Source organism: Oncorhynchus gorbuscha, unplaced genomic scaffold (genome assembly GCF_021184085.1).
Source record: "Oncorhynchus gorbuscha isolate QuinsamMale2020 ecotype Even-year unplaced genomic scaffold, OgorEven_v1.0 Un_scaffold_1645, whole genome shotgun sequence".
NCBI lineage: Eukaryota > Metazoa > Chordata > Actinopteri > Salmoniformes > Salmonidae > Oncorhynchus > Oncorhynchus gorbuscha.
This window is the reverse complement of record NW_025746365.1, coordinates 28,877-52,566: the sequence shown is the minus strand read 5'-3', so window position 1 is coordinate 52,566 and position 23,690 is coordinate 28,877. Positions and strand designations below refer to the sequence as shown.

The following is a 23,690-nucleotide window of genomic DNA, read 5'->3' as shown; positions in this document are numbered from 1 at the left end:
CCCGCCCTCTCTCTGCCCCCCCCAGCCCTCTCGCTGCCTCTCTCTTCTAAACAAATAATTATTTTTACCATCCAACTTCTCTCACTCTCCCTGTGCCTCTCTCTCTCTCTCTCTCTCTCTCTCCCCTGTGCCCCTCTCTCTCTCTCTCTCTCTCCCCTGTGCCCCTCTCTCTCTCTCTCCCTGTGCCCCTCTCTCTCTCGCTCTCCCTGTGCCCCTCTCTCTCTCTCTCTCCCTGTGCCCCTCTCTCTCTCTCTCCCCTGCACCCCCTCTCTCTCGCGCTCTCCCTGTGCCCCTCTCTTTCTCGCTCTTCCTGTGCCTCTCTCTCTCTCGCTCTTCCTGTGCCCCTCTCTCGCTCTCCCTCGCTCTCCCTGTGCCCCTCTCTCTCCCTGTGCCTCTCTCTCCCTCGCTCCCCCTCTCCCTCGCTCTCTCCCCCTCGCTCTCTCCCTCGCTCTCCCTGTGCCTCTCTCTCCCTCGCTCCCCTCTCCCTCGCTCTCCCTGTGCCTCCCTCGCTCTCTCTCCCTCGCTCCCGCTCTCCTCGCTCTCCTAAACACAGTTTTAACCATCCAACTTTTTAAAGGCTTTTTGCAGAAGGGATAAAGGATCCAGAAAAACAGATGCTCTTCCTGGTGAACCTTGTAGACACATTTGTGGGATGAGAAGTCTCTTTAATAACTCTGCTTTAGCTTTAAGCTAAATTCTGTTCTCTTTAATAACTCTGCTTTAGCTTTAAGCTAAATTCAGTTCTCTTTAATAACTCTGCTTTAGCTTTAAGCTAAATTCAGTTCTCTTTTAATAGCTCTGCTTTAGCTTTAAGCTAAATTCTGTTCGCATTTACAAATCTTCTAAATAGAACAGTTTAATTTCATGAGAGCGGCGTCTTTTATGTTTCTTTAAATATAACTACGGCTTCCTAAATATAGGGCTGTCACGAACCTCGCCGAAGATGGTGCCTCTTCGTTTTTGAGTTATTGGGTACACCTGTTTTGTGTTAGGGTTTGTTTGTAGGGTATTTAAGGGCACTAGGCCTGCTGGGTATTGGTGCGGGCTTCTGTTACGATCAACTAGGAGTGGTGGGTGGAATCAGGCGCAGAGAGCAGGGTTCAGTCTTTCTTTCAAATTTATTCCCCAGCGCAACAAAACAGTCACGCCAACACACCGGGCGTATATAAGATGCCAGTCCAAACAGGACAAAACAGTCACGCCAACACACAGGGCGTCATATAAGATGCCAGTCCAAACAGGACAAAACAGTCACGCCAACACACCGGGCGTATATAAGATGCCAGTCCAAACAGGACAAAACAGTCACGCCAACACACCGGGCGTATATAAGATGCCAGTCCAAACAGGACAAAACAGTCACGCCAACACACCGGGCGTCATATAAGATGCCAGTCCAAACAGGACAAAACAGTCACGCCAACACACCGGGCGTATATAAGATGCCAGTCCAAACAGGACAAAACAGTCACGCCAACACACCGGGCGTATATAAGATGCCAGTCCAAACAGGACAAAACAGTCACGCCAACACACCGGGCGTATATAAGATGCCAGTCCAAACAACAGGACAAAATAGTCCGGAGAATAAATACAGGAATAACTCACACCATCAAACCCAGAGTAACACAAACAAGCCCGCACAAATACCCAGCAGGCCTAGTGCCCTTAAATAACCTTCAAACAAACCCTAATACAACAACAGGTGTACCCAATTACCCAAAACAAACGGAAAGGGAATCGATGGCAGCTAATAGGCCGGCGACGACGACCGCCGAGCGCCGCCCGAACAGGAAGAGGCACCATCCTCGGCGAGGTTCGTGACAAGGGTTTACTTCTCTCGGGTGGATTGAAAACGGCAAGTATTCTCAATAACAAAACAGGCAGCGGGGAAAACAGAGTAGAGAAACATGTGTATTAAGTCACGTGGGTTTCGTAGGTAGATGTCCATAGTAGTGACAGTCAATGAAGGATTCCTGTGTTCCACTTCGATGCTGGTAATCACTTTGTTTCCTAGTACATCATTTATACAACTCATGCATTATTATCAATGATGGATCAATAATTACACTGGGGGGGAAAAATGGGGAGGAAAAAAAAAACACTCAATATTTTAAAGACGATTAACATTTCACAAACTATAGTTCTTTATCTGAAATAATATGGGTGGCTACTTGGTGGTGGTTGTTTGTCCTTGGGTGCGTTCGTAAAGTCACTCTGGCTGTCGACTCCCATTTCAGAACAGAATGTCGTCAGTGTGAGAGAATAACTGATTCATTTATAAACGCGCAACACACCCGTGTCAGTAAACCTCTGCAAAAAGAAAACGTAATTCAATTGTTGCCGGCAGCACAGTTACAGTCACCAACGCTCTGGATAACATGTAAACAGCCTAACCAGCTCTGCTAGGGGGGGAAAATGTTCAGAGTGAGGTGTTCTCTCATTATGTGTCTGGAAGTAGCTAGCAAGCTAACCAACTTTAGCCAGTTAGCTTGTGGGCTTGATTGCCGTTGTGAGGTCAGGACGTTCAGATCAACCCTACTCCTCGGCCAGAGCGTTCCAGTGTGCGCTCTGAATTTACGAACTGACAACGCACTCCGGAGTGAATTTACGAACTGACAACGCCCTCCAGAGTGAATTTACGAACTGACAACGCACTCCAGAGTGAATTTACGAACGCACCCATTGTTGTTGCCATGGTTTTGTAGAGGAGATTCTAGAATGTGTTCCAAGAGTTCTTTCAGGACCAGAGCAGGTCTCCTCTTTTCAGTGCTTCTGAGACGGCAGAGTGAGAGACCATCGATCGCTCCGCCTGCATCCCAAATGCCAACCTATTCCCCTATGTAGTGCGCACTACTTTTTTTTGACCAGAACCCTATGTGCTTTGGGATACAGCCTCAGACGGCAGCGCAGAAGACCGTGGATCCTCTCTCTCTGAGGTGAGGAGGCGTATGGTACCGTATGAAGGATGCTAGTGGTCTCGAGTCCCCATCCAGTGACGCCCTCTCCTGTGTCTGTGTCACTGTGTCCTTCCCATCCTTCACTCATCTTCCTCCTCCTCCTCCTCCTCCCCGTCGGAGAGAGAGGCGCAGGGACAGATCTGTCGGTATCCATCCAGCCAGTTCTCCACCATTTGTGTGACCAGTGGGTGGTTGCGTCGACGGGACGACTTTTGCATTGCGGCCAACATGCCTCCCTCCGTTACACAGCAGTCCAGCCACTCCCTCAACAACTTCTCCTGCTGCTCCTCGTTACCCATCTAGACAGAGAGAGAGAGAGAGAGAGAGAGGGAGAGAGACACACATTGGAAAGAATTAACAACAAAATACTAAGCAAACTAGAATGCTATTTGGCCCTACACAGAGAGTACACAGTGGCAGTATACCTGACCACTGTGACTGACCCAAACTTAAGGAAAGCTTTGACTATGTACAGACTTAGTGAGCATAGCCTTGCTATTGAGAAAGGCCGCCGTAGGCAGACATGGCTCTCAAGAGAAGACAGGGAGGAGGCGTGTCTACAGAGACACTGTATTAATGAAGGTGGAGGAGGAGGAGGCATGTCTACAGAGACATCGTATTAATGAAGGTGGAGGAGGCGTGTCTACAGAGACACCGTATTAATGAAGGTGGGGAGGAGGAGGCGTGTCAATGGAGGCACTGTATTAATGAAGGTGGAGGAGGAGGAGGCGTGTCTACAGAGACACCGTATTAATGAAGGAGGGAGGAGGCGTGTCTACAGAGACACCGTATTAATGAAGGTGGGGAGGAGGAGGCGTGTCTACAGAGACACCGTATTAATGAAGGTGGGGAGGAGGAGGCGTGTCTACAGAGACACCGTATTAATGAAGGTGGAGGAGGAGGCGTGTCTACAGAGACACCGTATTAATGAAGGTGGGGAGGAGGAGGCGTGTCTACAGAGACACCGTATTAATGAAGGTGGGGAGGAGGAGGCGTGTCTACAGAGACACCGTATTAATGAAGGTGGAGGAGGAGGAGGCGTGTCTACAGAGACACCGTATTAATGAAGGTGGGGAGGAGGAGGCGTGTCTACAGAGACACCATATTAATGAAGGTGGGGAGGAGGAGGCGTGTCTACAGAGACACCGTATTAATGAAGGTGGAGGAGGCGTGTCTACAGAGACACCGTATTAATGAAGGTGGGGAGGAGGAGGCGTGTCAATGGAGGCACTGTATTAATGAAGGTGGAGGAGGCGTGTCTACAGAGACACCGTATTAATGAAGGTGGAGGAGGAGGAGGCGTGTCTACAGAGACACCGTATTAATGAAGGAGGGAGGAGGCGTGTCTACAGAGACACCGTATTAATGAAGGTGGGAGGAGGAGGCGTGTCTACAGAGACACCGTATTAATGAAGGTGGGGAGGAGGAGGCGTGTCAATGGAGGCACTGTATTAATGAAGGTGGAGGAGGAGGCGTGTCTACAGAGACACCGTATTAATGAAGGAGGGAGGAGGCGTGTCTACAGAGACACCGTATTAATGAAGGAGGGAGGAGGCGTGTCTACAGAGACACCGTATTAATGAAGGTGGGTGGAGGAGGAGGCTTGTCTACAGAGACACCGTATTAATGAAGGTGGGGAGGAGGAGGCGTGTCTACAGAGACACCGTATTAATGAAGGTGGGGAGGAGGAGGCGTGTCTACAGAGACACCGTATTAATGAAGGTGGAGGAGGAGGTGTGTCTACAGAGACACCGTATTAATGAAGGTGGGGAGGAGGAGGCGTGTCTACAGAGACACCATATTAATGAAAGTGGGGAGGAGGAGGCGTGTCTACAGAGACACCGTATTAATGAAGGTGGAGGAGGCGTGTCTACAGAGACACCGTATTAATGAAGGTGGGGAGGAGGAGGCGTGTCAATGGAGGCACTGTATTAATGAAGGTGGAGGAGGCGTGTCTACAGAGACACCGTATTAATGAAGGTGGAGGAGGCGTGTCTACAGAGACACCGTATTAATGAAGGAGGGAGGAGGCGTGTCTACAGAGACACCGTATTAATGAAGGTGGGAGGAGGAGGCGTGTCTACAGAGACACCATATTAATGAAGGTGGGGAGGAGGCGTGTCTACAGAGACACTGTATTAATGAAGGTGGGGAGGAGGAGGCGTGTCTACAGAGACACCGTATTAATGAAGGTGAGGAGGAGGCGTGTCTACAGAGACACCGTATTAATGAAGGTGGAGGAGGCGTGTCTACAGAGACACCGTATTAATGAAGGTAGGAGGAGGCGCGTCTACAGAGACACCGTATTAATGAAGGTGGGTGGAGGAGGCGTGTCTACAGAGACACTGTATTAATGAAGGAGGGAGGAGGAGGCGTGTCGATGGAGACACTGTATTAATGAAGGTGGGGAGGAGGAGGCGTGTCTACAGAGACACTGTATTAATGAAGGAGGGAGGAGGAGGCGTGTCGATGGAGACACTGTATTAATGAAGGAGGAGGAGGCGTGTCTACAGAGACACCGTATTAATGAAGGAGGGAGGAGGAGGCGTGTCGATGGAGACACTGTATTAATGAAGGAGGAGGAGGCGTGTCTACAAAGACACTGTATTAATGAAGGAGGGAGGAGGAGGCGTGTCGATGGAGACACTGTATTAATGAAGGAGGAGGAGGCGTGTCTACAAAGACACTGTATTAATGAAGGAGGGAGGAGGAGGCGTGTCGATGGAGACATTGTATTAATGAAGGAGGGAGGAGGAGGCGTGTCGATGGAGACACTGTATTAATGAAGGAGGGAGGAGGAGGCGTGTCTATGGAGACACTGTATTAATGAAGGAGGAGGCGTGTCGATGGAGACACTGTATTAATGAAGGAGGAGGCGTGTCTACAAAGACACTGTATTAATGAAGGTGGAGGAGGAGGCGTGTCGATGAAGACACTGTATTAATGAAGGAGGGAGGAGGAGGCGTGTCTATGGAGACACTGTATTAATGAAGGAGGAGGAGGCGTGTCTACAAAGACACTGTATTAATGAAGGCGGGGAGGAGGAGGCGTGTCTATGGAGACACTGTATTAATGAAGGAGGAGGAGGCGTGTCTACAAAGACACTGTATTAATGAAGGAGGAGGAGGCGTGTCTACAAAGACACTGTATTAATGAAGGCGGGGAGGAGGCTATTTGATAAGAGCTAGGTGATAAGAGCTATTTGATAAGAGCTATTTGATAAAATCTAGGTGATGAGAGCTATTTGATAAGAGCTAGGTGAATGAGTAAACCGTTTGGATAAAGGGATTGTAAATAAAAACGACAATTGTTTTAAATACACACTGAGTGTACAAAACATTGAACACCTTCCTAATATTGAGTTGCACCCCCCCCCCTCCTTTTGCCCCTCAGAACAGCCTCAATTCATCAGGGCATTGATTCTACAAGGTGTTGAAAGCGTTCCACAGGGATCCTGGCCCATGTTGACTCCAATGCTTCCCCAACAGTTGTGTCAGGTTGTCTGGATGTCCTTTGGGTGGTGGACCGTTCTTGATACACACAGGAAACGGTTGAGCGTGAAAAACCCAGCAGCGTTGCAGTTCTTGACACAAACCAGTATACCTGGTACCTACTACCATAGCCTGTTCAAAAGGCCCTTACATATATATAACCCTCTGAATGTCACACATACACAATTCATGTCTCAAGGTCTAACAATCCTTATTTAACCACCTGTCTCCTCCCCTTCATCTACATGTCTCCTCCCCTTCATCTACATGTCTCCTCCCCTTCGTCTACATGTCTCCTGCCCTTCATCTACATGCCTCCTCCCCTTCATCTACATGTCTCCTCCCCTTCATCTACATGTCTCCTCCCCTTCATCTACATGTCTCCTCCCCTTCATCTACATGTCTCCTCCCCTTCATCTACATGTCTCCTCCCCTTCATCTACATGTCTCCTGCCCTTCATCTACATGTCTCCTCCCCTTCATCTACATGTCTCCTCCCCTTCATCTACACTGTTTGAAGTGGATTTAACAAGTGACATCAATAAGGGATCATATCTTTCACCTGGTCAGTCTGTTATTGAAAGATCAGGTGTTCCTAATGTTTTAGATTTCTAGAATGTTCTCATTATATGTCTGGAAATTTCACTGTATTTTAGTATAATTTATATCGTGTTAAATATCATCCACTATCGGTAGCCACCGTCAGTTATACCCACATACATTAATAACTGTCTCTTTACTGTCAGTTATACCCACAGACATGAATAACTGTCAGTTATACCCACATACATTAATAACTGTCACTTTACTGTCAGTTATACCCACAGACATGAATAACTGTCAGTTATACCCACATACATTAATAACTGTCTCTTTACTGTCAGTTATACCCACAGACATGAATAACTGTCAGTTATACCCACATACATTAATAACTGTCAGTTATACCCACATACATTAATAACTGTCTCTTTACTGTCAGTTATACCCACAGACATGAATAACTGTCAGTTATACCCACATACATTAATAACTGTCAGTTATACCCACATACATTAATAACTGTCTCTTTACTGTCAGTTATACCCACATACATTAATAACTGTCTCTTTACTGTCAGTTATACCCACATACATTAATAACTGTCACTTTACTGTCAGTTATACCCACATACATTAATAACTTCAAGTTATACCCACATACATTAATAACTGTCAGTTATACCCACATACATTAATAACTGTCAGTTATACCCACATACATTAATAACTGTCACTTATACCAACATACATTAATAACTGTCACTTTACTGTCAGTTATACCCACATACATTAATAACTGTCACTTTACTGTCAGTTATACCCACATAGATTAATAACTGTCAGTTATACCCACATACATTAATAACTGTCAGTTATACCAACATACATTAATAACTGTCACTTTACTATCAGTTATACCCACATACATTAATAACTGTCACTTTACTGTCAGTTATACCCACATACATTAATAACTGTCACTTTACTGTCAGTTATACCCACATACATTAATAACTGTCACTTTACTGTCAGTTATACCCACATACATTAATAACTGTCAGTTATACCCACATACATTAATAACTGTCTCTTTACTGTCAGTTATACCCACATACATTAATAACTGTCTCTTTACTGTCAGTTATACCCACATACATTTATAACTGTCAGTTATACCCACATACATTAATAACTGGCACTTTACTGTCAGTTATACCCACATACATTAATAACTGTCAGTTATACCCACATACATTAATAACTGTCAGTTATACCCACATACATTTATAACTGTCACTTTACTGTCCCACTTTTCACTGTAGATGCGGAAGGTCGATATCGGCGGGTTGAGACACCAAAAAAACAACATCTCTCTAGTTTAAACAGATGGATTTTAATATTATGTAATTAGATTTCCTCTGGGGGGGAGGGGGGGTGGACAATGTAGGCTAAGAGTTAATGTTACCTCTTGTGCAGACAGGAAATGTACATGCAGCAGTTTTCTCTCGCTGTCCACCAGCGGCAGGAAGGTTACGGTGACGTCATCGTCAGTGTTAAGGTTGGCGCCCGCGCCGCGATTGTCGTAGCCGTCGTTCTCCATGGCGACCAGGGCAGAGAAGTGTCCGCGTGTGTAACCCAGGGCGATGGGACTTTTCCAACAGAAGCTCTGCTCCCACAACAGGGGCAAGTACACACCTGTACAGGTAGAGACACAGGTCAGTCTCAGACAGGTACACACCTGTACAGGTAGAGAGACAGGTCAGTGTCTCTATCAGTTAATCAAATGGCTACCCGGACTTTACCCCAGTACCCCGACTCACTACTACCTCGTTCACCAGTACCTCGACTCACTACTACCTCGTACCCCAGTATACCGACTCACTGCTAGGGCCCTTCTATTAACTGTAGTCTATTTTGAACATGAAAGGAAATGGATTTACATGGAGTGCCATGTTGTTTTAATGTTACCCAGTGACCATGCATGGCAACCCCACTCCTGGGCCCCTCGCGCCCACAACCCACATACATCTCTGCTATGGGCTAATATGTTGTTCCTATAAGGTTTCATATGTAGGCTCAGTTTAGACAGAGACAGAGACACACAGACACACACCTCATGATACAGCTTCCTCTGGTCTAATACTCCAGGACCCTGACTCAATACTACCTCGTACCCCGACTCACTACTACCTCGTACCCCGACTCACTACTACCTCATACCCCGAATCACTACTACCTCGGACCCCAGTACCCGACGCACTACTACCTCGTTCCCCAGGACCCTTACTCACTACTACCTCGTTCCCCAGTACCCCAACTCACTACTACCTCGTACCCCAGTACCCCAACTCACTACTACCTCGTACTCCAGCACCCCGACTCACTACTACCTCGTACCCCAGTACCCCGACTCACTACTACCTCGTACCCCAGTACCCCGACTCACTACTACCTCGTACCCCAGTACCCTGACTCACTACTACCTCGTACCCCGACTCACTACTACCTCGTACCCCAGTACCCCGACTCACTACTACCTCGTTCCCCAGTACCCCGACTCACTACTACCTCGTTCCCCAGTACCCCGACTCATTACTACCTCGTTCCCCAGTACCCTGACTCACTACTACCTCGTTCCCCAGTACCCCGACTCACTACTACCTCGTTCCCCAGTACCCCGACTCACTACTACCTCGTTCCCCAGTACCCCGACTCATTACTACCTCGTTCCCCAGTACCCTGACTCACTACTACCTCGTTCCCCAGTACACCGACTCACTACTACCTCGTACCCCAGTACCTTGACTCACTACTACCTCGTACCCCAGTACCTTGACTCACTACTACCTCGTACCCCAGTACCTTGACTCACTAGTACCTCGTACCCCAGTACCCCGACTCACTACTACCTCATTCCCCAGGACCCTGACTCACTACTACCTCGTTCCCCAGGACCCTGACTCTCTACTACCTCGTACCCCAGTACCCCGACTCACTACTACCTCGTTCCCCAGGACCCTGACTCACTACTACCTCGTACCCCAGTACCCCGACTCACTACTACCTCGTACCCCGACTCACTACTACCTCGTACCCCGACTCACTACTACCTCGTACCCCGACTCACTACTACCTCGTACCCCGACTCACTACTACCTTGTACCCCACTACGCCGACTCACAACTACCTCGTTCCCCAGGACCCTTACTCACTACTACCTCGTTCCCCAGTACCCCAACTCACTACTACCTCGTACCCCAGTACCCCAACTCACTACTACCTCGTACTCCAGCACCCCGACTCACTACTACCTCGTACCCCAGTACCCCGACTCACTACTACCTCGTACCCCAGTACCCCGACTCACTACTACCTCGTACCCCAGTACCCTGACTCACTACTACCTCGTACCCCGACTCACTACTACCTCGTACCCCAGTACCCCGACTCACTACTACCTCGTTCCCCAGTACCCCGACTCACTACTACCTCGTTCCCCAGTACCCCGACTCATTACTACCTCGTTCCCCAGTACCCTGACTCACTACTACCTCGTTCCCCAGTACCCCGACTCACTACTACCTCGTTCCCCAGTACCCCGACTCACTACTACCTCGTTCCCCAGTACCCCGACTCATTACTACCTCGTTCCCCAGTACCCTGACTCACTACTACCTCGTTCCCCAGTACACCGACTCACTACTACCTCGTACCCCAGTACCTTGACTCACTACTACCTCGTACCCCAGTACCTTGACTCACTACTACCTCGTACCCCAGTACCTTGACTCACTAGTACCTCGTACCCCAGTACCCCGACTCACTACTACCTCATTCCCCAGGACCCTGACTCACTACTACCTCGTTCCCCAGGACCCTGACTCTCTACTACCTCGTACCCCAGTACCCCGACTCACTACTACCTCGTTCCCCAGGACCCTGACTCACTACTACCTCGTACCCCAGTACCCCGACTCACTACTACCTCGTACCCCGACTCACTACTACCTCGTACCCCGACTCACTACTACCTCGTACCCCGACTCACTACTACCTCGTACCCCGACTCACTACTACCTCGTACCCCGACTCACTACTACCTTGTACCCCACTACGCCGACTCACAACTACCTCGTTCCCCAGGACCCCGACTCACTACTACCTCGTACCCCAGTACACCGACTCACTACTACCTCGTACCCCAACTCACTACTACCTCGTTCCCCAGGACCCCGACTCACTACTACCTCGTACCCCAGTACACCGACTCACTACTACCTCGTACCCCAACTCACTACTACCTCGTACCCCAGTACCCCAACTCACTACTACCTCGTACCCCAGTACCCCGACTCACTACTACCTCGTTCCCCGACTCACTACTACCTCGTTCCCCGACTCACTACTACCTCGTACCCCAGTACCCCGACTCACTACTACCTCGTTCTCCAGTACCCCGACTCACTACTACCTCGTTCCCCGACTCACTACTACCTCGTACCTCAGTACCCCGACTCACTACCTCGTACCCCGACTCACTACTACCTCGTACCTCCGTACCTTGCCTCGGGAACGGTTACTCCTTGTATATAGACTGTACATCGCCTCGTTGTTATTTTATTGCGTTACAAATGTCTTTTTATCAATTTGCTAATTTTTGTACTTTTTAACTGCACTGTTGGGAAAGGGCTCGTAGGTAAGCATTTCACGGTAAAGTCTACATACCGTATTACATTTGATCCCAAAATAATAGCAAATGAAAACACTTATTCCCCCAACGAGGGCCTTGAGTGGTCCTTTCATGATCTAGTGTTGCTGCATTGGTTGCTAGGGCCCTTCTATTAACTGTAGTCTACTTTGAACATGAAAGGAAATGGATTTACATGGAGTGCCATGTTGTTTTAATGTTACCCAGCGACCATGCATGGCAACCCCACTCCTGGGCCCCTCGCGCCCACAACCCATATACAACTCTGCTATGGGCTAATATGTGGTTCCTATAAGGTTTCATATGTAGGCTCAGTTTAGACAGAGACAGAGACGCATACACATACACACACAGTCTCTATCTACAGCTTCCTATGGTCTGATAACAGCACACACAGTCTCTATCTACAGCTTCCACTGGTCTAATAACAACACACAGTCTCTATCTACAGCTTCCTCTGGTCTAATAACAACACACAGTCTCTATCTACAGCTTCCACTGGTCTAATAACAACACACAGTCTCTATCTACAGCTTCCTCTGGTCTAATAACACACAGTCTCTATCTACAGCTTCCTCTGGTCTAATAACACACAGTCTCTATCTACAGCTTCCACTGGTCTAATAACAACACACAGTCTCTATCTACAGCTTCACCTGTTCTAATAACAACACACACAGTCTCTATCTACAGCTTCCTCTGGTCTAATAACAACACACACAGTCTCTATCTACAGCTCCCTCTGGTCTAATAACAACACACACAGTCTCTATCTACAGCTTCCTCTGGTCTAATAACAACACACACAGTCTCTATCTACAGCTTCCTCTGGTCTAATAACAACACACACAGTCTCTATCTACAGCTTCCTCTGGTCTAATAACAACACACACAGTCTCTATCTACAGCTTCCTCTGGTCTAATAACAACACACACAGTCTCTATCTACAGCTTCCTCTGGTCTAATAACAGCACACAGTCTCTATCTACAGCTTCCTCTGGTCTGATAACACACAGTCTCTATCTACAGCTTCCTCTGGTCTGATAACACACAGTCTCTATCTACAGCTTCCTCTGGTCTAATAACACGCAGTCTCTATCTACAGCTTCTTCTGGTCTAATAACAACACAGTCTCTATCTACAGCTTCCTCTGGTCTAATAACAACACACACAGTCTCTATCTACAGCTTCCTCTGGTCTAATAACAACACACACAGTCTCTATCTACAGCTTCCTCTGGTCTAATAACAACACACACAGTCTCTATCTACAGCTTCACCTGGTCTAATAACAACACACACAGTCTCTATCTACAGCTTCCTCTGGTCTAATAACAACACACACAGTCTCTATCTACAGCTTCCTCTGGTCTAATAACAGCACACAGTCTCTATCTACAGCTTCCTCTGGTCTGATAACACACAGTCTCTATCTACAGCTTCCTCTGGTCTGATAACACACAGTCTCTATCTACAGCTTCCTCTGGTCTAATAACACGCAGTCTCTATCTACAGCTTCTTCTGGTCTAATAACAACACAGTCTCTATCTACAGCTTCCTCTGGTCTAATAACACACAGTCTCTATCTACAGCTTCCTCTGGTCTGATAACAGCACACACAGTCTCTATCTACAGCTTCCACTGGTCTAATAACAACACACACAGTCTCTATCTACAGCTTCCTCTGGTCTAATAACACACAGTCTCTATCTACAGCTTCCTCTGGTCTAATAACAACACACACAGTCTCTATCTACAGCTTCCTCTGGTCTAATAACAACACACACAGTCTCTATCTACAGCTTCCTCTGGTCTAATAACACACAGTCTCTATCTACAGCTTCCTCTGGTCTAATAACAACACACACAGTCTCTATCTACAGCTTCTTCTGGTCTAATAACAACACAGTCTCTATCTAGAGCTTCCTCTGGTCTAATAACACACAGTCTCTATCTACAGCTTCTTCTGGTCTAATAACAACACAGTCTCTATCTAGAGCTTCCCCTGGTCTAATAACACACAGTCTCTATCTACAGCTTCTTCTGGTCTAATAACAACACAGTCTCTATCTACAGCTTCCTCTGGTCTAATAACACACAGTCTCTATCTACAGCTTCCTCTGGTCTAATAACAACACACAGTCTCTATCTACAGCTTCCCCTGGTCTAATAACACACAGTCTCTATCTACAGCTTCCTCTGGTCTGATAACACACAGTCTCTATCTACAGCTTCCTCTGGTCTAATAACACACAGTCTCTATCTACAGCTTCCTCTGGTCTAATAACAACACACACAGTCTCTATCTACAGCTTCCCCTGGTCTAATAACACACAGTCTCTATCTACAGCTTCCTCTGGTCTAATAACAACACACACAGTCTCTATCTACAGCTTCCTCTGGTCTAATAACACACAGTCTCTATCTACAGCTTCCTCTGGTCTGATAACACACAGTCTCTATCTACAGCTTCCTCTGGTCTAATAACACACAGTCTCTATCTACAGCTTCCTCTGGTCTAATAACAACACACTATTTCACATGCAGGGTCAAGGTTGGTAAAATCCTGCCACCCACTCTATAATGACATGACGTGTGTGTCTTTCTCTCTCTCTCTACAGGTCTGGGGTCAGACTGACTGGTCTACTTATATAAATGTGAGTTATAGCTAGAACTCTCTACAGGTCTGAGGTCAGACTGACTGGTCTACTTATATAGATGTGAGTTATAGCTAGAACCCGTTACCTAGCTGCCCATTAGTCTCTATCTCTCTCTCTCTCTACAGGTCTGGGGTCAGACTGACTGGTCTACTTATATAGATGTGAGTTATAGCTAGAACTCTCTACAGGTCTGGGGTCAGACTGACTGGTCTACTTATATAGATGTGAGTTATAGCTAGAACTCTCTACAGGTCTGAGGTCAGACTGACTGGTCTACTTATATAGATGTGAGTTATAGCTGGAACCCGTTACCTAGCTGCCCATTATGTTTGAAAGACTGAAGTGTTTGGGTCCTCGTTAAACCTGCTTATTATCACAATAGACTCCCAAGATAATAATTCTGCCGCTCTACTCACCTTGGAAACGAGTGTAGCCTAACGTCTCTCCACTCACCTTGGAAACGAGTGTAGCCTAACGTCTCTCTACTCACCATGGAAACAAGTGTAGCCTAACGTCTCTCCACTCACCATGGAAACGAGTGTAGCCTTGGAAACGAGTGTAGCCTATCGTTTCTCCACTCACCATGGAAACGAGTGTAGCCTAACGTTTCTCCACTCACCATGGAAACGAGTGTAGCCTAACGTCTCTCCACTCACCATGGAAACGAGTGTAGCCTAACGTCTCTCCACTCACCTGGGAAACGAGTGTAGCCTTGGAAACGAGTGTAGCTTAACGTCTCTCCACTCACCTGGGAAACGAGTGTAGCCTTGGAAACGAGTGTAGCTTAACGTCTCTCCACTCACCATGGAAACGAGTGTAGCCTTGGAAACGAGTGTAGCCTAACATCTCTCCACTCACCTTGGAAACGAGTGTAGCCTAACGTCTCTCTACTCACCTTGGAAACGAGTGTAGCCTTGGAAACGAGTGTAGCTTAACGTCTCTCCACTCACCTTGGAAACGAGTGTAGCCTTGGAAACGAGTGTAGCCTAACGTCTCTCCACTCACCTTGGAAACGAGTGTAGCCTAACATCTCTCCACTCACCTTGGAAACGAGTGTAGCTTAACGTCTCTCCACTCACCTTGGAAACGAGCGTAGCCTTGGAAACGAGTGTAGCTTAACGTCTCTCCACTCACCTTGGAAACGAGTGTAGCCTAACGTCTCTCCACTCACCTTGGAAACGAGTGTAGCCTTGGAAACGAGTGTAGCTTAACGTCTCTCCACTCACCTTGGAAACGAGTGTAGCTTAACGTCTCTCCACTCACCTTGGAAACGAGTGTAGCCTAACATCTCTCCACTCACGTTGGAAACGAGTGTAGCCTAACGTCTCTACTCACCTTGGAAACGAGTGTAGCCTTGGAAACGAGCGTAGCCTTGGAAACGAGTGTAGCCTAACGTCTCTCCACTCACCTTGGAAACGAGTGTAGCTTAACGTCTCTCCACTCACCTTGGAAACGAGTGTAGCCTAACGTCTCTCCACTCACCTTGGAAACGAGTGTAGCCTTGGAAACGAGTGTAGCCTAACGTCTCTCCACTAACGTCTCTCCACTCACCTTGGAAACGAGTGTAGCTTAACGTCTCTCCACTCACCTTGGAAACGAGTGTAGCCTAACGTCTCTCCACTCACCTTGGAAACGAGTGTAGCCTTGGAAACGAGTGTAGCCTAACGTCTCTCCACTCACCTTGGAAACGAGTGTAGCCTAACGTCTCTCCACTCACCTTGGAAACGAGTGTAGCCTAACGTCTCTCCACTCACCTTGGAAACGAGTGTAGCCTTGGAAACGAGTGTAGCCTAACGTCTCTCCACTCACCATGGAAACGAGTGTAGCCTAACGTCTCTCCACTAACGTCTCTCCACTCACCTTGGAAACGAGTGTAGCCTAACGTCTCTACTCACCTTGGAAACGAGTGTAGCCTTGGAAACGAGTGTAGCCTTGGAAACGAGTGTAGCCTAACGTCTCTCCACTCACCTTGGAAACGAGTGTAGCTTAACGTCTCTCCACTCACCTTGGAAACGAGTGTAGCCTAACGTCTCTCCACTCACCTTGGAAACGAGCGTAGCCTTGGAAACGAGTGTAGCCTAACGTCTCTCCACTCACCTTGGAAACGAGTGTAGCCTAATGTCTCTCCACGGAAACTCTTGTAATACTTCACTCCGTACACGATGATTGGTCGACGAAGAATGTGGGCTAGAACAAAGATGTGAGTCTGTTCCAGGCTGGCACCAGGCTGTGGGGAAGACAGACAGACAGACAGACAGACAGACAGACAGACAGACAGACAGACAGACAGACAGACAGACAGACAGACAGACAGACAGACAGACAGACAGACAGACAGACAGACAGACAGACAGACAGACAGACAGACAGACAGACAGACAGACAGGAAAACAGGCAGACAGGCAGACAGACAGACAGGCAAACAGGCAGACAGGCATGAGACTGACGATTAGGAGATATTCAATGTACTACAGTACTACAGTCTCCTCACAATGGAAGGCTTAAAGGGATAGTCTACCCAAATTACACTGGTTTCCTCATCCTGTCAGCAGTCCATGGACAAGGTACGACAGCAATCCGTGCTCCGCTTTAGTTTCCATGGCACTTTTTACACATGCTAATGTTTTTAGCATTGGGGACACAAATCCCATTCAAGTCACTGGACTGCCATTAGCATTTCAATCCATTTGAGGTGCTTTCACATGATTTGGTCATGATAGTGACAGCTGTATATTGTAGACCTCTGATCAGATAAACAAAGTACCTCCAATAATAATATTACATTTTATAACACAGGGGATAGAAAGTCTGTCTGTCTGTCTGTCTGTCTGTCTGTCTGTCTGTCTGTCTGTCTGTCTGCCTGCCTGCCTGCCTGCCTGCCTGCCTGCCTGCCTGCCTGCCTGCCTGCCTGCCTGCCTGCCTGCCGGCCTGTCTGCCTGGCTGTGGGCTCTGTCTGCTTGCCTGTCTGCTTGCCTGTCTGCTTGCCTGTCTGTCTGTCTGTCTGTCTGTCTGTCTGTCTGTCTGTCTGTCTGTCTGTCTGTCTGTCTGTCTGTCTGTCTGTCTGTCTGTGGGCACTGTCTGTCTGTCTGTCTGTCTGTCTGTCTGTCTGTCTGTCTGTCTGTCTGTCTGTCTGTCTGTCTGTCTGTCTGTCTGTCTGTCTGTCTGTCTGTCTGTCTGTCTGTCTGTCTGTCTGTCAGTCAGTCAGTCAGTCAGTCAGTCAGTCAGTCAGTCAGTCAGTCAGTCAGTCAGTCAGTCAGTCAGTCAGTCAGTCAGTCAGTTAGTTAGTTAGTTACCTGGCTGGCCAGAGAGAGTATGAAGGCCCAGTCCTCCTGCCACTGTTCTTCTCGGAGGGAGAAGTGGAGACCAAAGCTCTGAGAATACCACGACTCCCACTCCTTCCACCGTGTGTAGAACCTGGAACACAGAACAAACATCTCACTACCAGGACTCCCACTCCTTCCACCGTGTGTAGAACCTGGAACACAGAACAAACATCTCACTACCACTCCTTCCACCGCGTGTAGAACCTGGAACACAGAACAAACACCTCAATACCACGACTCCCACCGTGTGTAGAACCTGGAACACAGAACAAACACCTCAATACCACGACTCCCACCGTGTATAGAACCAAGAACACAGAACAAACATCTCAATAGCTTTGCCTACCAGGGATCCAATACAACCCAATGTAACAGCCTACCAGGGACCCAATACAACCCAATGTAACTACCTACCAGGGACCCAATACAACCCAATGTAACTACCTACCAGGGATCCAATACAACAGTAGCCATCATCTCATCTCTTACAGATGTAACTACCTACCAGGGATCCAATACAACCCAATGTAACAGCCTACCAGGGATCCAATACAACCTAATGTAACTACCTACCAGGGATCCAATACAACCCAATGTAACAGCCTACCAGGGATCCAATACAACCCAATGTAACTACCTACCAGGGATCCAATACAACCCAATGTAACAGCCTACCAGGGATCCAATACAACCCAATGTAACTACCTACCAGGGATCCAATACAACCCAATGTAACTACCTACCAGGGATCCAATACAACCCAATGTAACTACCTACCAGGGATCCAATACAACCCAATGTAACTACCTACCAGGGATCCAATACAACCCAATGAACCAGCTAAATTCCAGACGTGTTTCCATCTGTAGCTTGTTTTCCATCTTCTTTTAGAATAGTGAGCCAACGTGTTTTCAGCTCTTTCATTTCCCTGACTGATCAGAACTCGTGTTATCCTGCTCCCTGTCTCTCTGGAGTAGACATGTAGCGAGCCGTATGTTTGGAACATCGAATCGCAATATTGAGGGGGGGTCACTGTAACATATGAACAATAAAGGTATATTGTATTGGCCACAGTGTGTGGATAGGGGGGCCAGAGCCCAGCCACAGTGTGTCGATAGGGGGGCCAGAGATGGCCACAGTGTGTGGATAGGGGGCCAGAGCCCAGCCACAGTGTGTGGATAGGGGGGCCAGAGCCCAGCCACAGTGTGTGGATAGGGGGCCAGAGCCCAGCCACAGTGTGTGGATAGGGGGCCAGAGCCCAGCCACAGTGTGTGGATAGGGGGCCAGAGCCCAGCCACAGTGTGTAGATAGGGGGCCAGAGCCCAGCCACAGTGTGTGGATAGGGGGCCAGAGCCCAGCCACAGTGTGTGGATAGGGGGCCAGAGATGGCCACAGTGTGTGGATAGGGGGCCAGAGATGGCCACAGTGTGTGGATAGGGGGCCAGAGATGGCCACAGTGTGTGGATAGGGGGCCAGATCCCAGCCACAGTGTGTGGATAGGGGGGCCAGAGCCCAGCCACAGTGTGTGGATAGGGGGCCAGAGCCCAGCCACAGTGTGTGGATAGGGGGCCAGAGCCCAGCCACAGTGTGTGGATAGGGGGGCCAGAGCCCAGCCACAGTGTGTGGATAGGGGGCCAGAGCCCAGCCACAGTGTGTGGATAGGGGGGGGGCAGAGCCCAGCCACAGTGTGTGGATAGGGGGGGGGGGGGGGGCAGAGCCCAGCCACAGTGTGTGGATAGGGGGCCAGAGCCCAGCCACAGTGTGTAGATAGGGGGCCAGAGCCCAGCCACAGTGTGTAGATAGGGGGCCAGAGCCCAGCCACAGTGTGTAGATAGGGGGGCCAGAGCCCAGCCACAGTGTGTAGATAGGGGGGCCAGAGCCCAGCCACAGTGTGTAGATAGGGGGCCAGAGCCCAGCCACAGTGTGTAGATAGGGGGGCCAGAGCCCAGCCACAGTGTGTAGATAGGGGGCCAGAGCCCAGCCACAGTGTGTGGATAGGGGGCAAAGCCCAGACACAGTGTGTGGATAGGGGGCCAGAGCCCAGCCACAGTGTGTGGATAGGGGGCCAGAGATGGCCACAGTGTGTGGATAGGGGGGGGGGGCAGAGCCCAGACTCAGTGTGTGGATAGGGGGGCCAGAACCCAGCCACAGTGTGTGGATAGGGGGGGCAGAGATGGCCACAGTGTGTGGATAGGGGGGGGCAGAGCCCAGACTCAGTGTGTGGATAGGGGGCCAGAGCCCAGCCACAGTGTGTGGATAGGGGGCCAGAGCCCAGCCACAGTGTGTGGATAGGGGGCCAGAGCCCAGCCACAGTGTGTAGATAGGGGGCCAGAGCCCAGCCACAGTGTGTGGATAGGGGGCCAGAGCCCAGCCACAGTGTGTGGATAGGGGGGGGGGGACCAGAGATGGCCACAGTGTGTGTAATTCTCAACAGGGAGAGCAGTCGTGCAGTCTGTCCTGTAAATCTTTGCAGGGGACAGTGTGTGTGTGTGTGTGTGTGTGTGTGTGTGTGTGTGTGTGTGTGTGTGTGTGTGTGTGTGTGTGTGTGTGTGTGTGTGTGTGTGTGTGTGTGTGTGTGTGTGTGTGTGTGTGTGTGTGTGTGTGTGTGTGTGTGTGTGTCCCATATCCTTGTGCTTCTTACCAGTGAGAGCAGTCATGCAGGCTGTCGTGGAGGGTCTTGCGGAGGACAGAGTCCTTGTCGTATATCCCCCAGGTAGCCTGCAGTACTGAGTCTAACAGGCAGTCTCCCTGGGTACGGTTCCACAGGGCATACAGTCTGCTGTCCAGCCTGGTACCCAGCTCCAAGGACCAGTTGATGATGGGAGACTCCTCCTCTAGCTCTGTGGAGACACACACACAGACAGAAAGGACACACACACAGACAGACAGAAAGGACACACACACAGACAGAGAGAAAGGACACACACACACACACACAGGGAGAAAGGACACACACACACACACACACACACACAAAGAGAAAGGACACACACACAGACAGAGAGAAAGGACACACATACACACACACAGGGAGAAAGGACACACACACACACACACACACAGAGAGAAAGGACACACACACACACATAGACAGAGAGAAAGGACACACACACACACACAAAGAGAGAGAGAGAGAAAAGACACACACAGACACACACACACAGAGAAAGGACACACACACACAGAGAGAAAGGACACACACACACACAGAGAGAGAGAGAGAGAGAGAGAGAGAGAGAGAGAGAGAGAGAGAGAGAGAGAGAGAGAGAGAGAGAGAGAGAGAGAGAGAGAGAGAGAGAGAGAGAGAAAAGACACACACACACACACACACACACACACACACACACACACACACACACACACACACACACACACACACACACACACACACACACACACACACACACACACACACACACACACACACACACACACACACACACAGAAAGGACACACACAGACACACACACACACACACACACACAGAGAAAGGACACACACAGACACACACACACAGAGAAAGGACACACACAGACACAGAGAGGACACATACATTGTTAGCCATTTAGAGAGGGAGGAATAGAGAGGACACAGCAACTCAATTACTTAATTCTTCCCTCGTCTCCCCTTGGCCCTGCAACAACCAACTGGAGCATCCTATTTCTCCCATGTAACCCAATTACACGACGAGCTGAAATATGTCACAAGACACCTCTGAGACCGACACACACCTGGGAGAATCATTGGGGTAAGCGAACAGTCAATAAGGACGTAGAGCTGAAACGTCTGTGTAGTAAACCCTGATGGTAACTAGCTAGCTGGTGAGAGGAGAGGGAGGTGAGGTAACTAGCTAGCTGGGGAGAGGGTGGTGAGGTAACTAGCTAGCTGGGGAGAGGAGAGGGCGGTGAGGTAACTTGCTAGCGGAGGAGAGGAGAGGGAGGTGAGGTAACTAGCTAGCTGGGGAGAGGGAGGTGAGGTAACTAGCTAGCTGGGGAGAGGAGAGGGTGGTGAGGTAACTAGCTAGCTGAGGAGAGGAGAGGGCGGTGAGGTAACTAGCTAGCTGGTGAGAGGAGAGGGCGGTGAGGTAACTAGCTAGCTGAGGAGAGGAGAGGGCGGTGAGGTAACTAGCTAGCTGGTGAGAGGAGAGGGTGGTGAGGTAACTAGCTAGCTGGTGAGAGGAGAGGGTGGTGAGGTAACTAGCTAGCTGGTGAGAGGAGAGGGTGGTGAGGTAACTAGCTAGCTGGTGAGAGGAGAGGGTGGTGAGGTAACTAGCTAGCTGGTGAGAGGAGAGGGTGGTGAGGTAACTAGCTAGCTGGTGAGAGGAGAGGGTGGTGAGGTAACTAGCTAGCTGGTGAGAGGAGAGGGTGGTGAGGTAACTAGCTAGCTGGTGAGAGGAGAGGGTGGTGAGGTAACTAGCTAGCTGAGGAGAGGAGAGGGTGGTGAGGTAACTAGCTAGCTGGTGAGAGGAGAGGGTGGTGAGGTAACTAGCTAGCTGAGGAGAGGGTGGTGAGGTAACTAGCTAGCTGAGGAGAGGGTGGTGAGGTAACTAGCTAGCTGAGGAGAGGGAGGTGAGGTAACTAGCTAGCTGAGGAGAGGAGAGGGTGGTGAGGTAACTAGCTAGCTGAGGAGAGGAGAGGGTGGTGAGGTAACTAGCTAGCTGGTGAGAGGAGAGGGTGGTGAGGTAACTAGCTAGCTGAGGAGAGGAGAGGGTGGTGAGGTAACTAGCTAGCTGGTGAGAGGAGAGGGTGGTGAGGTAACTAGCTAGCGGAGGAGAGGGAGGTGAGGTAACTAGCTAGCGGAGGAGAGGAGAGGGTGGTGAGGTAACTAGCTAGCTGGGGAGAGGGAGGTGAGGTAACTAGCTAGCTGGTGAGAGGAGAGGGTGGTGAGGTAACTAGCTAGCTGGTGAGAGGAGAGGGTGGTGAGGTAACTAGCTAGCTGGTGAGAGGAGAGGGAGGTGAGGTAACTAGCTAGCTGGGGAGAGGAGAGGGAGGTGAGGTAACTAGCTAGCGGAGGAGAGGGCGGTGAGGTAACTAGCTAGCTGGGGAGAGGAGAGGGAGGTGAGGTAACTAGCTAGCGGAGGAGGAGAGAGGGAGGTGAGGTAACTAGCTAGCTGGTGAGAGGAGAGGGTGGTGAGGTAACTAGCTAGCTGGTGAGAGGAGAGGGTGGTGAGGTAACTAGCTAGCTGGTGAGAGGAGAGGGTGTTGAGGTAACTAGCTAGCTGGTGAGAGGAGAGGGTGGTGAGGTAACTAGCTAGCTGGTGAGAGGAGAGGGTGGTGAGGTAACTAGCTAGCTGGTGAGAGGAGAGGGTGGTGAGGTAACTAGCTAGCTGAGGAGAGGAGAGGGTGGTGAGGTAACTAGCTAGCTGGTGAGAGGAGAGGGTGGTGAGGTAACTAGCTAGCTGGTGAGAGGAGAGGGTGGTGAGGTAACTAGCTAGCTGAGGAGAGGGTGGTGAGGTAACTAGCTAGCTGAGGAGAGGGAGGTGAGGTAACTAGCTAGCTGAGGAGAGGAGAGGGTGGTGAGGTAACTAGCTAGCTGAGGAGAGGAGAGGGTGGTGAGGTAACTAGCTAGCTGGTGAGAGGAGAGGGTGGTGAGGTAACTAGCTAGCTGAGGAGAGGAGAGGGTGGTGAGGTAACTAGCTAGCTGGTGAGAGGAGAGGGTGGTGAGGTAACTAGCTAGCGGAGGAGAGGGAGATGAGGTAACTAGCTAGCGGAGGAGAGGGTGGTGAGGTAACTAGCTAGCTGGGGAGAGGGAGGTGAGGTAACTAGCTAGCTGGTGAGAGGAGAGGGTGGTGAGGTAACTAGCTAGCTGGTGAGAGGAGAGGGTGGTGAGGTAACTAGCTAGCTGGTGAGAGGAGAGGGAGGTGAGGTAACTAGCTAGCTGGGGAGAGGAGAGGGAGGTGAGGTAACTAGCTAGCGGAGGAGAGGGCGGTGAGGTAACTAGCTAGCTGGGGAGAGGAGAGGGAGGTGAGGTAACTAGCTAGCGGAGGAGGAGAGAGGGAGGTGAGGT

General features: G+C 49.5%; 1 protein-coding gene across 1 annotated transcript in view; it reads right to left on the bottom strand.

Annotated features, from left to right (window-relative positions):
- Nucleotides 1–2,557: 2,557 nt before the first annotated feature.
- Nucleotides 2,558–23,690, bottom strand: part of LOC124023580 (ubiquitin thioesterase ZRANB1-like) — a gene marked incomplete at its 5' end in the record, with an annotated part of 47,310 nt that continues 26,177 nt past the window's right edge. The window contains 5 exons of the mRNA XM_046337960.1: nt 2,558–3,259; nt 8,459–8,688; nt 16,459–16,588; nt 17,655–17,775; nt 20,326–20,524. Of these exons, the coding sequence (XP_046193916.1) occupies nt 3,041–3,259; nt 8,459–8,688; nt 16,459–16,588; nt 17,655–17,775; nt 20,326–20,524 (899 nt within the window). The remainder of the gene's footprint in view (nt 3,260–8,458; nt 8,689–16,458; nt 16,589–17,654; nt 17,776–20,325; nt 20,525–23,690) is intronic.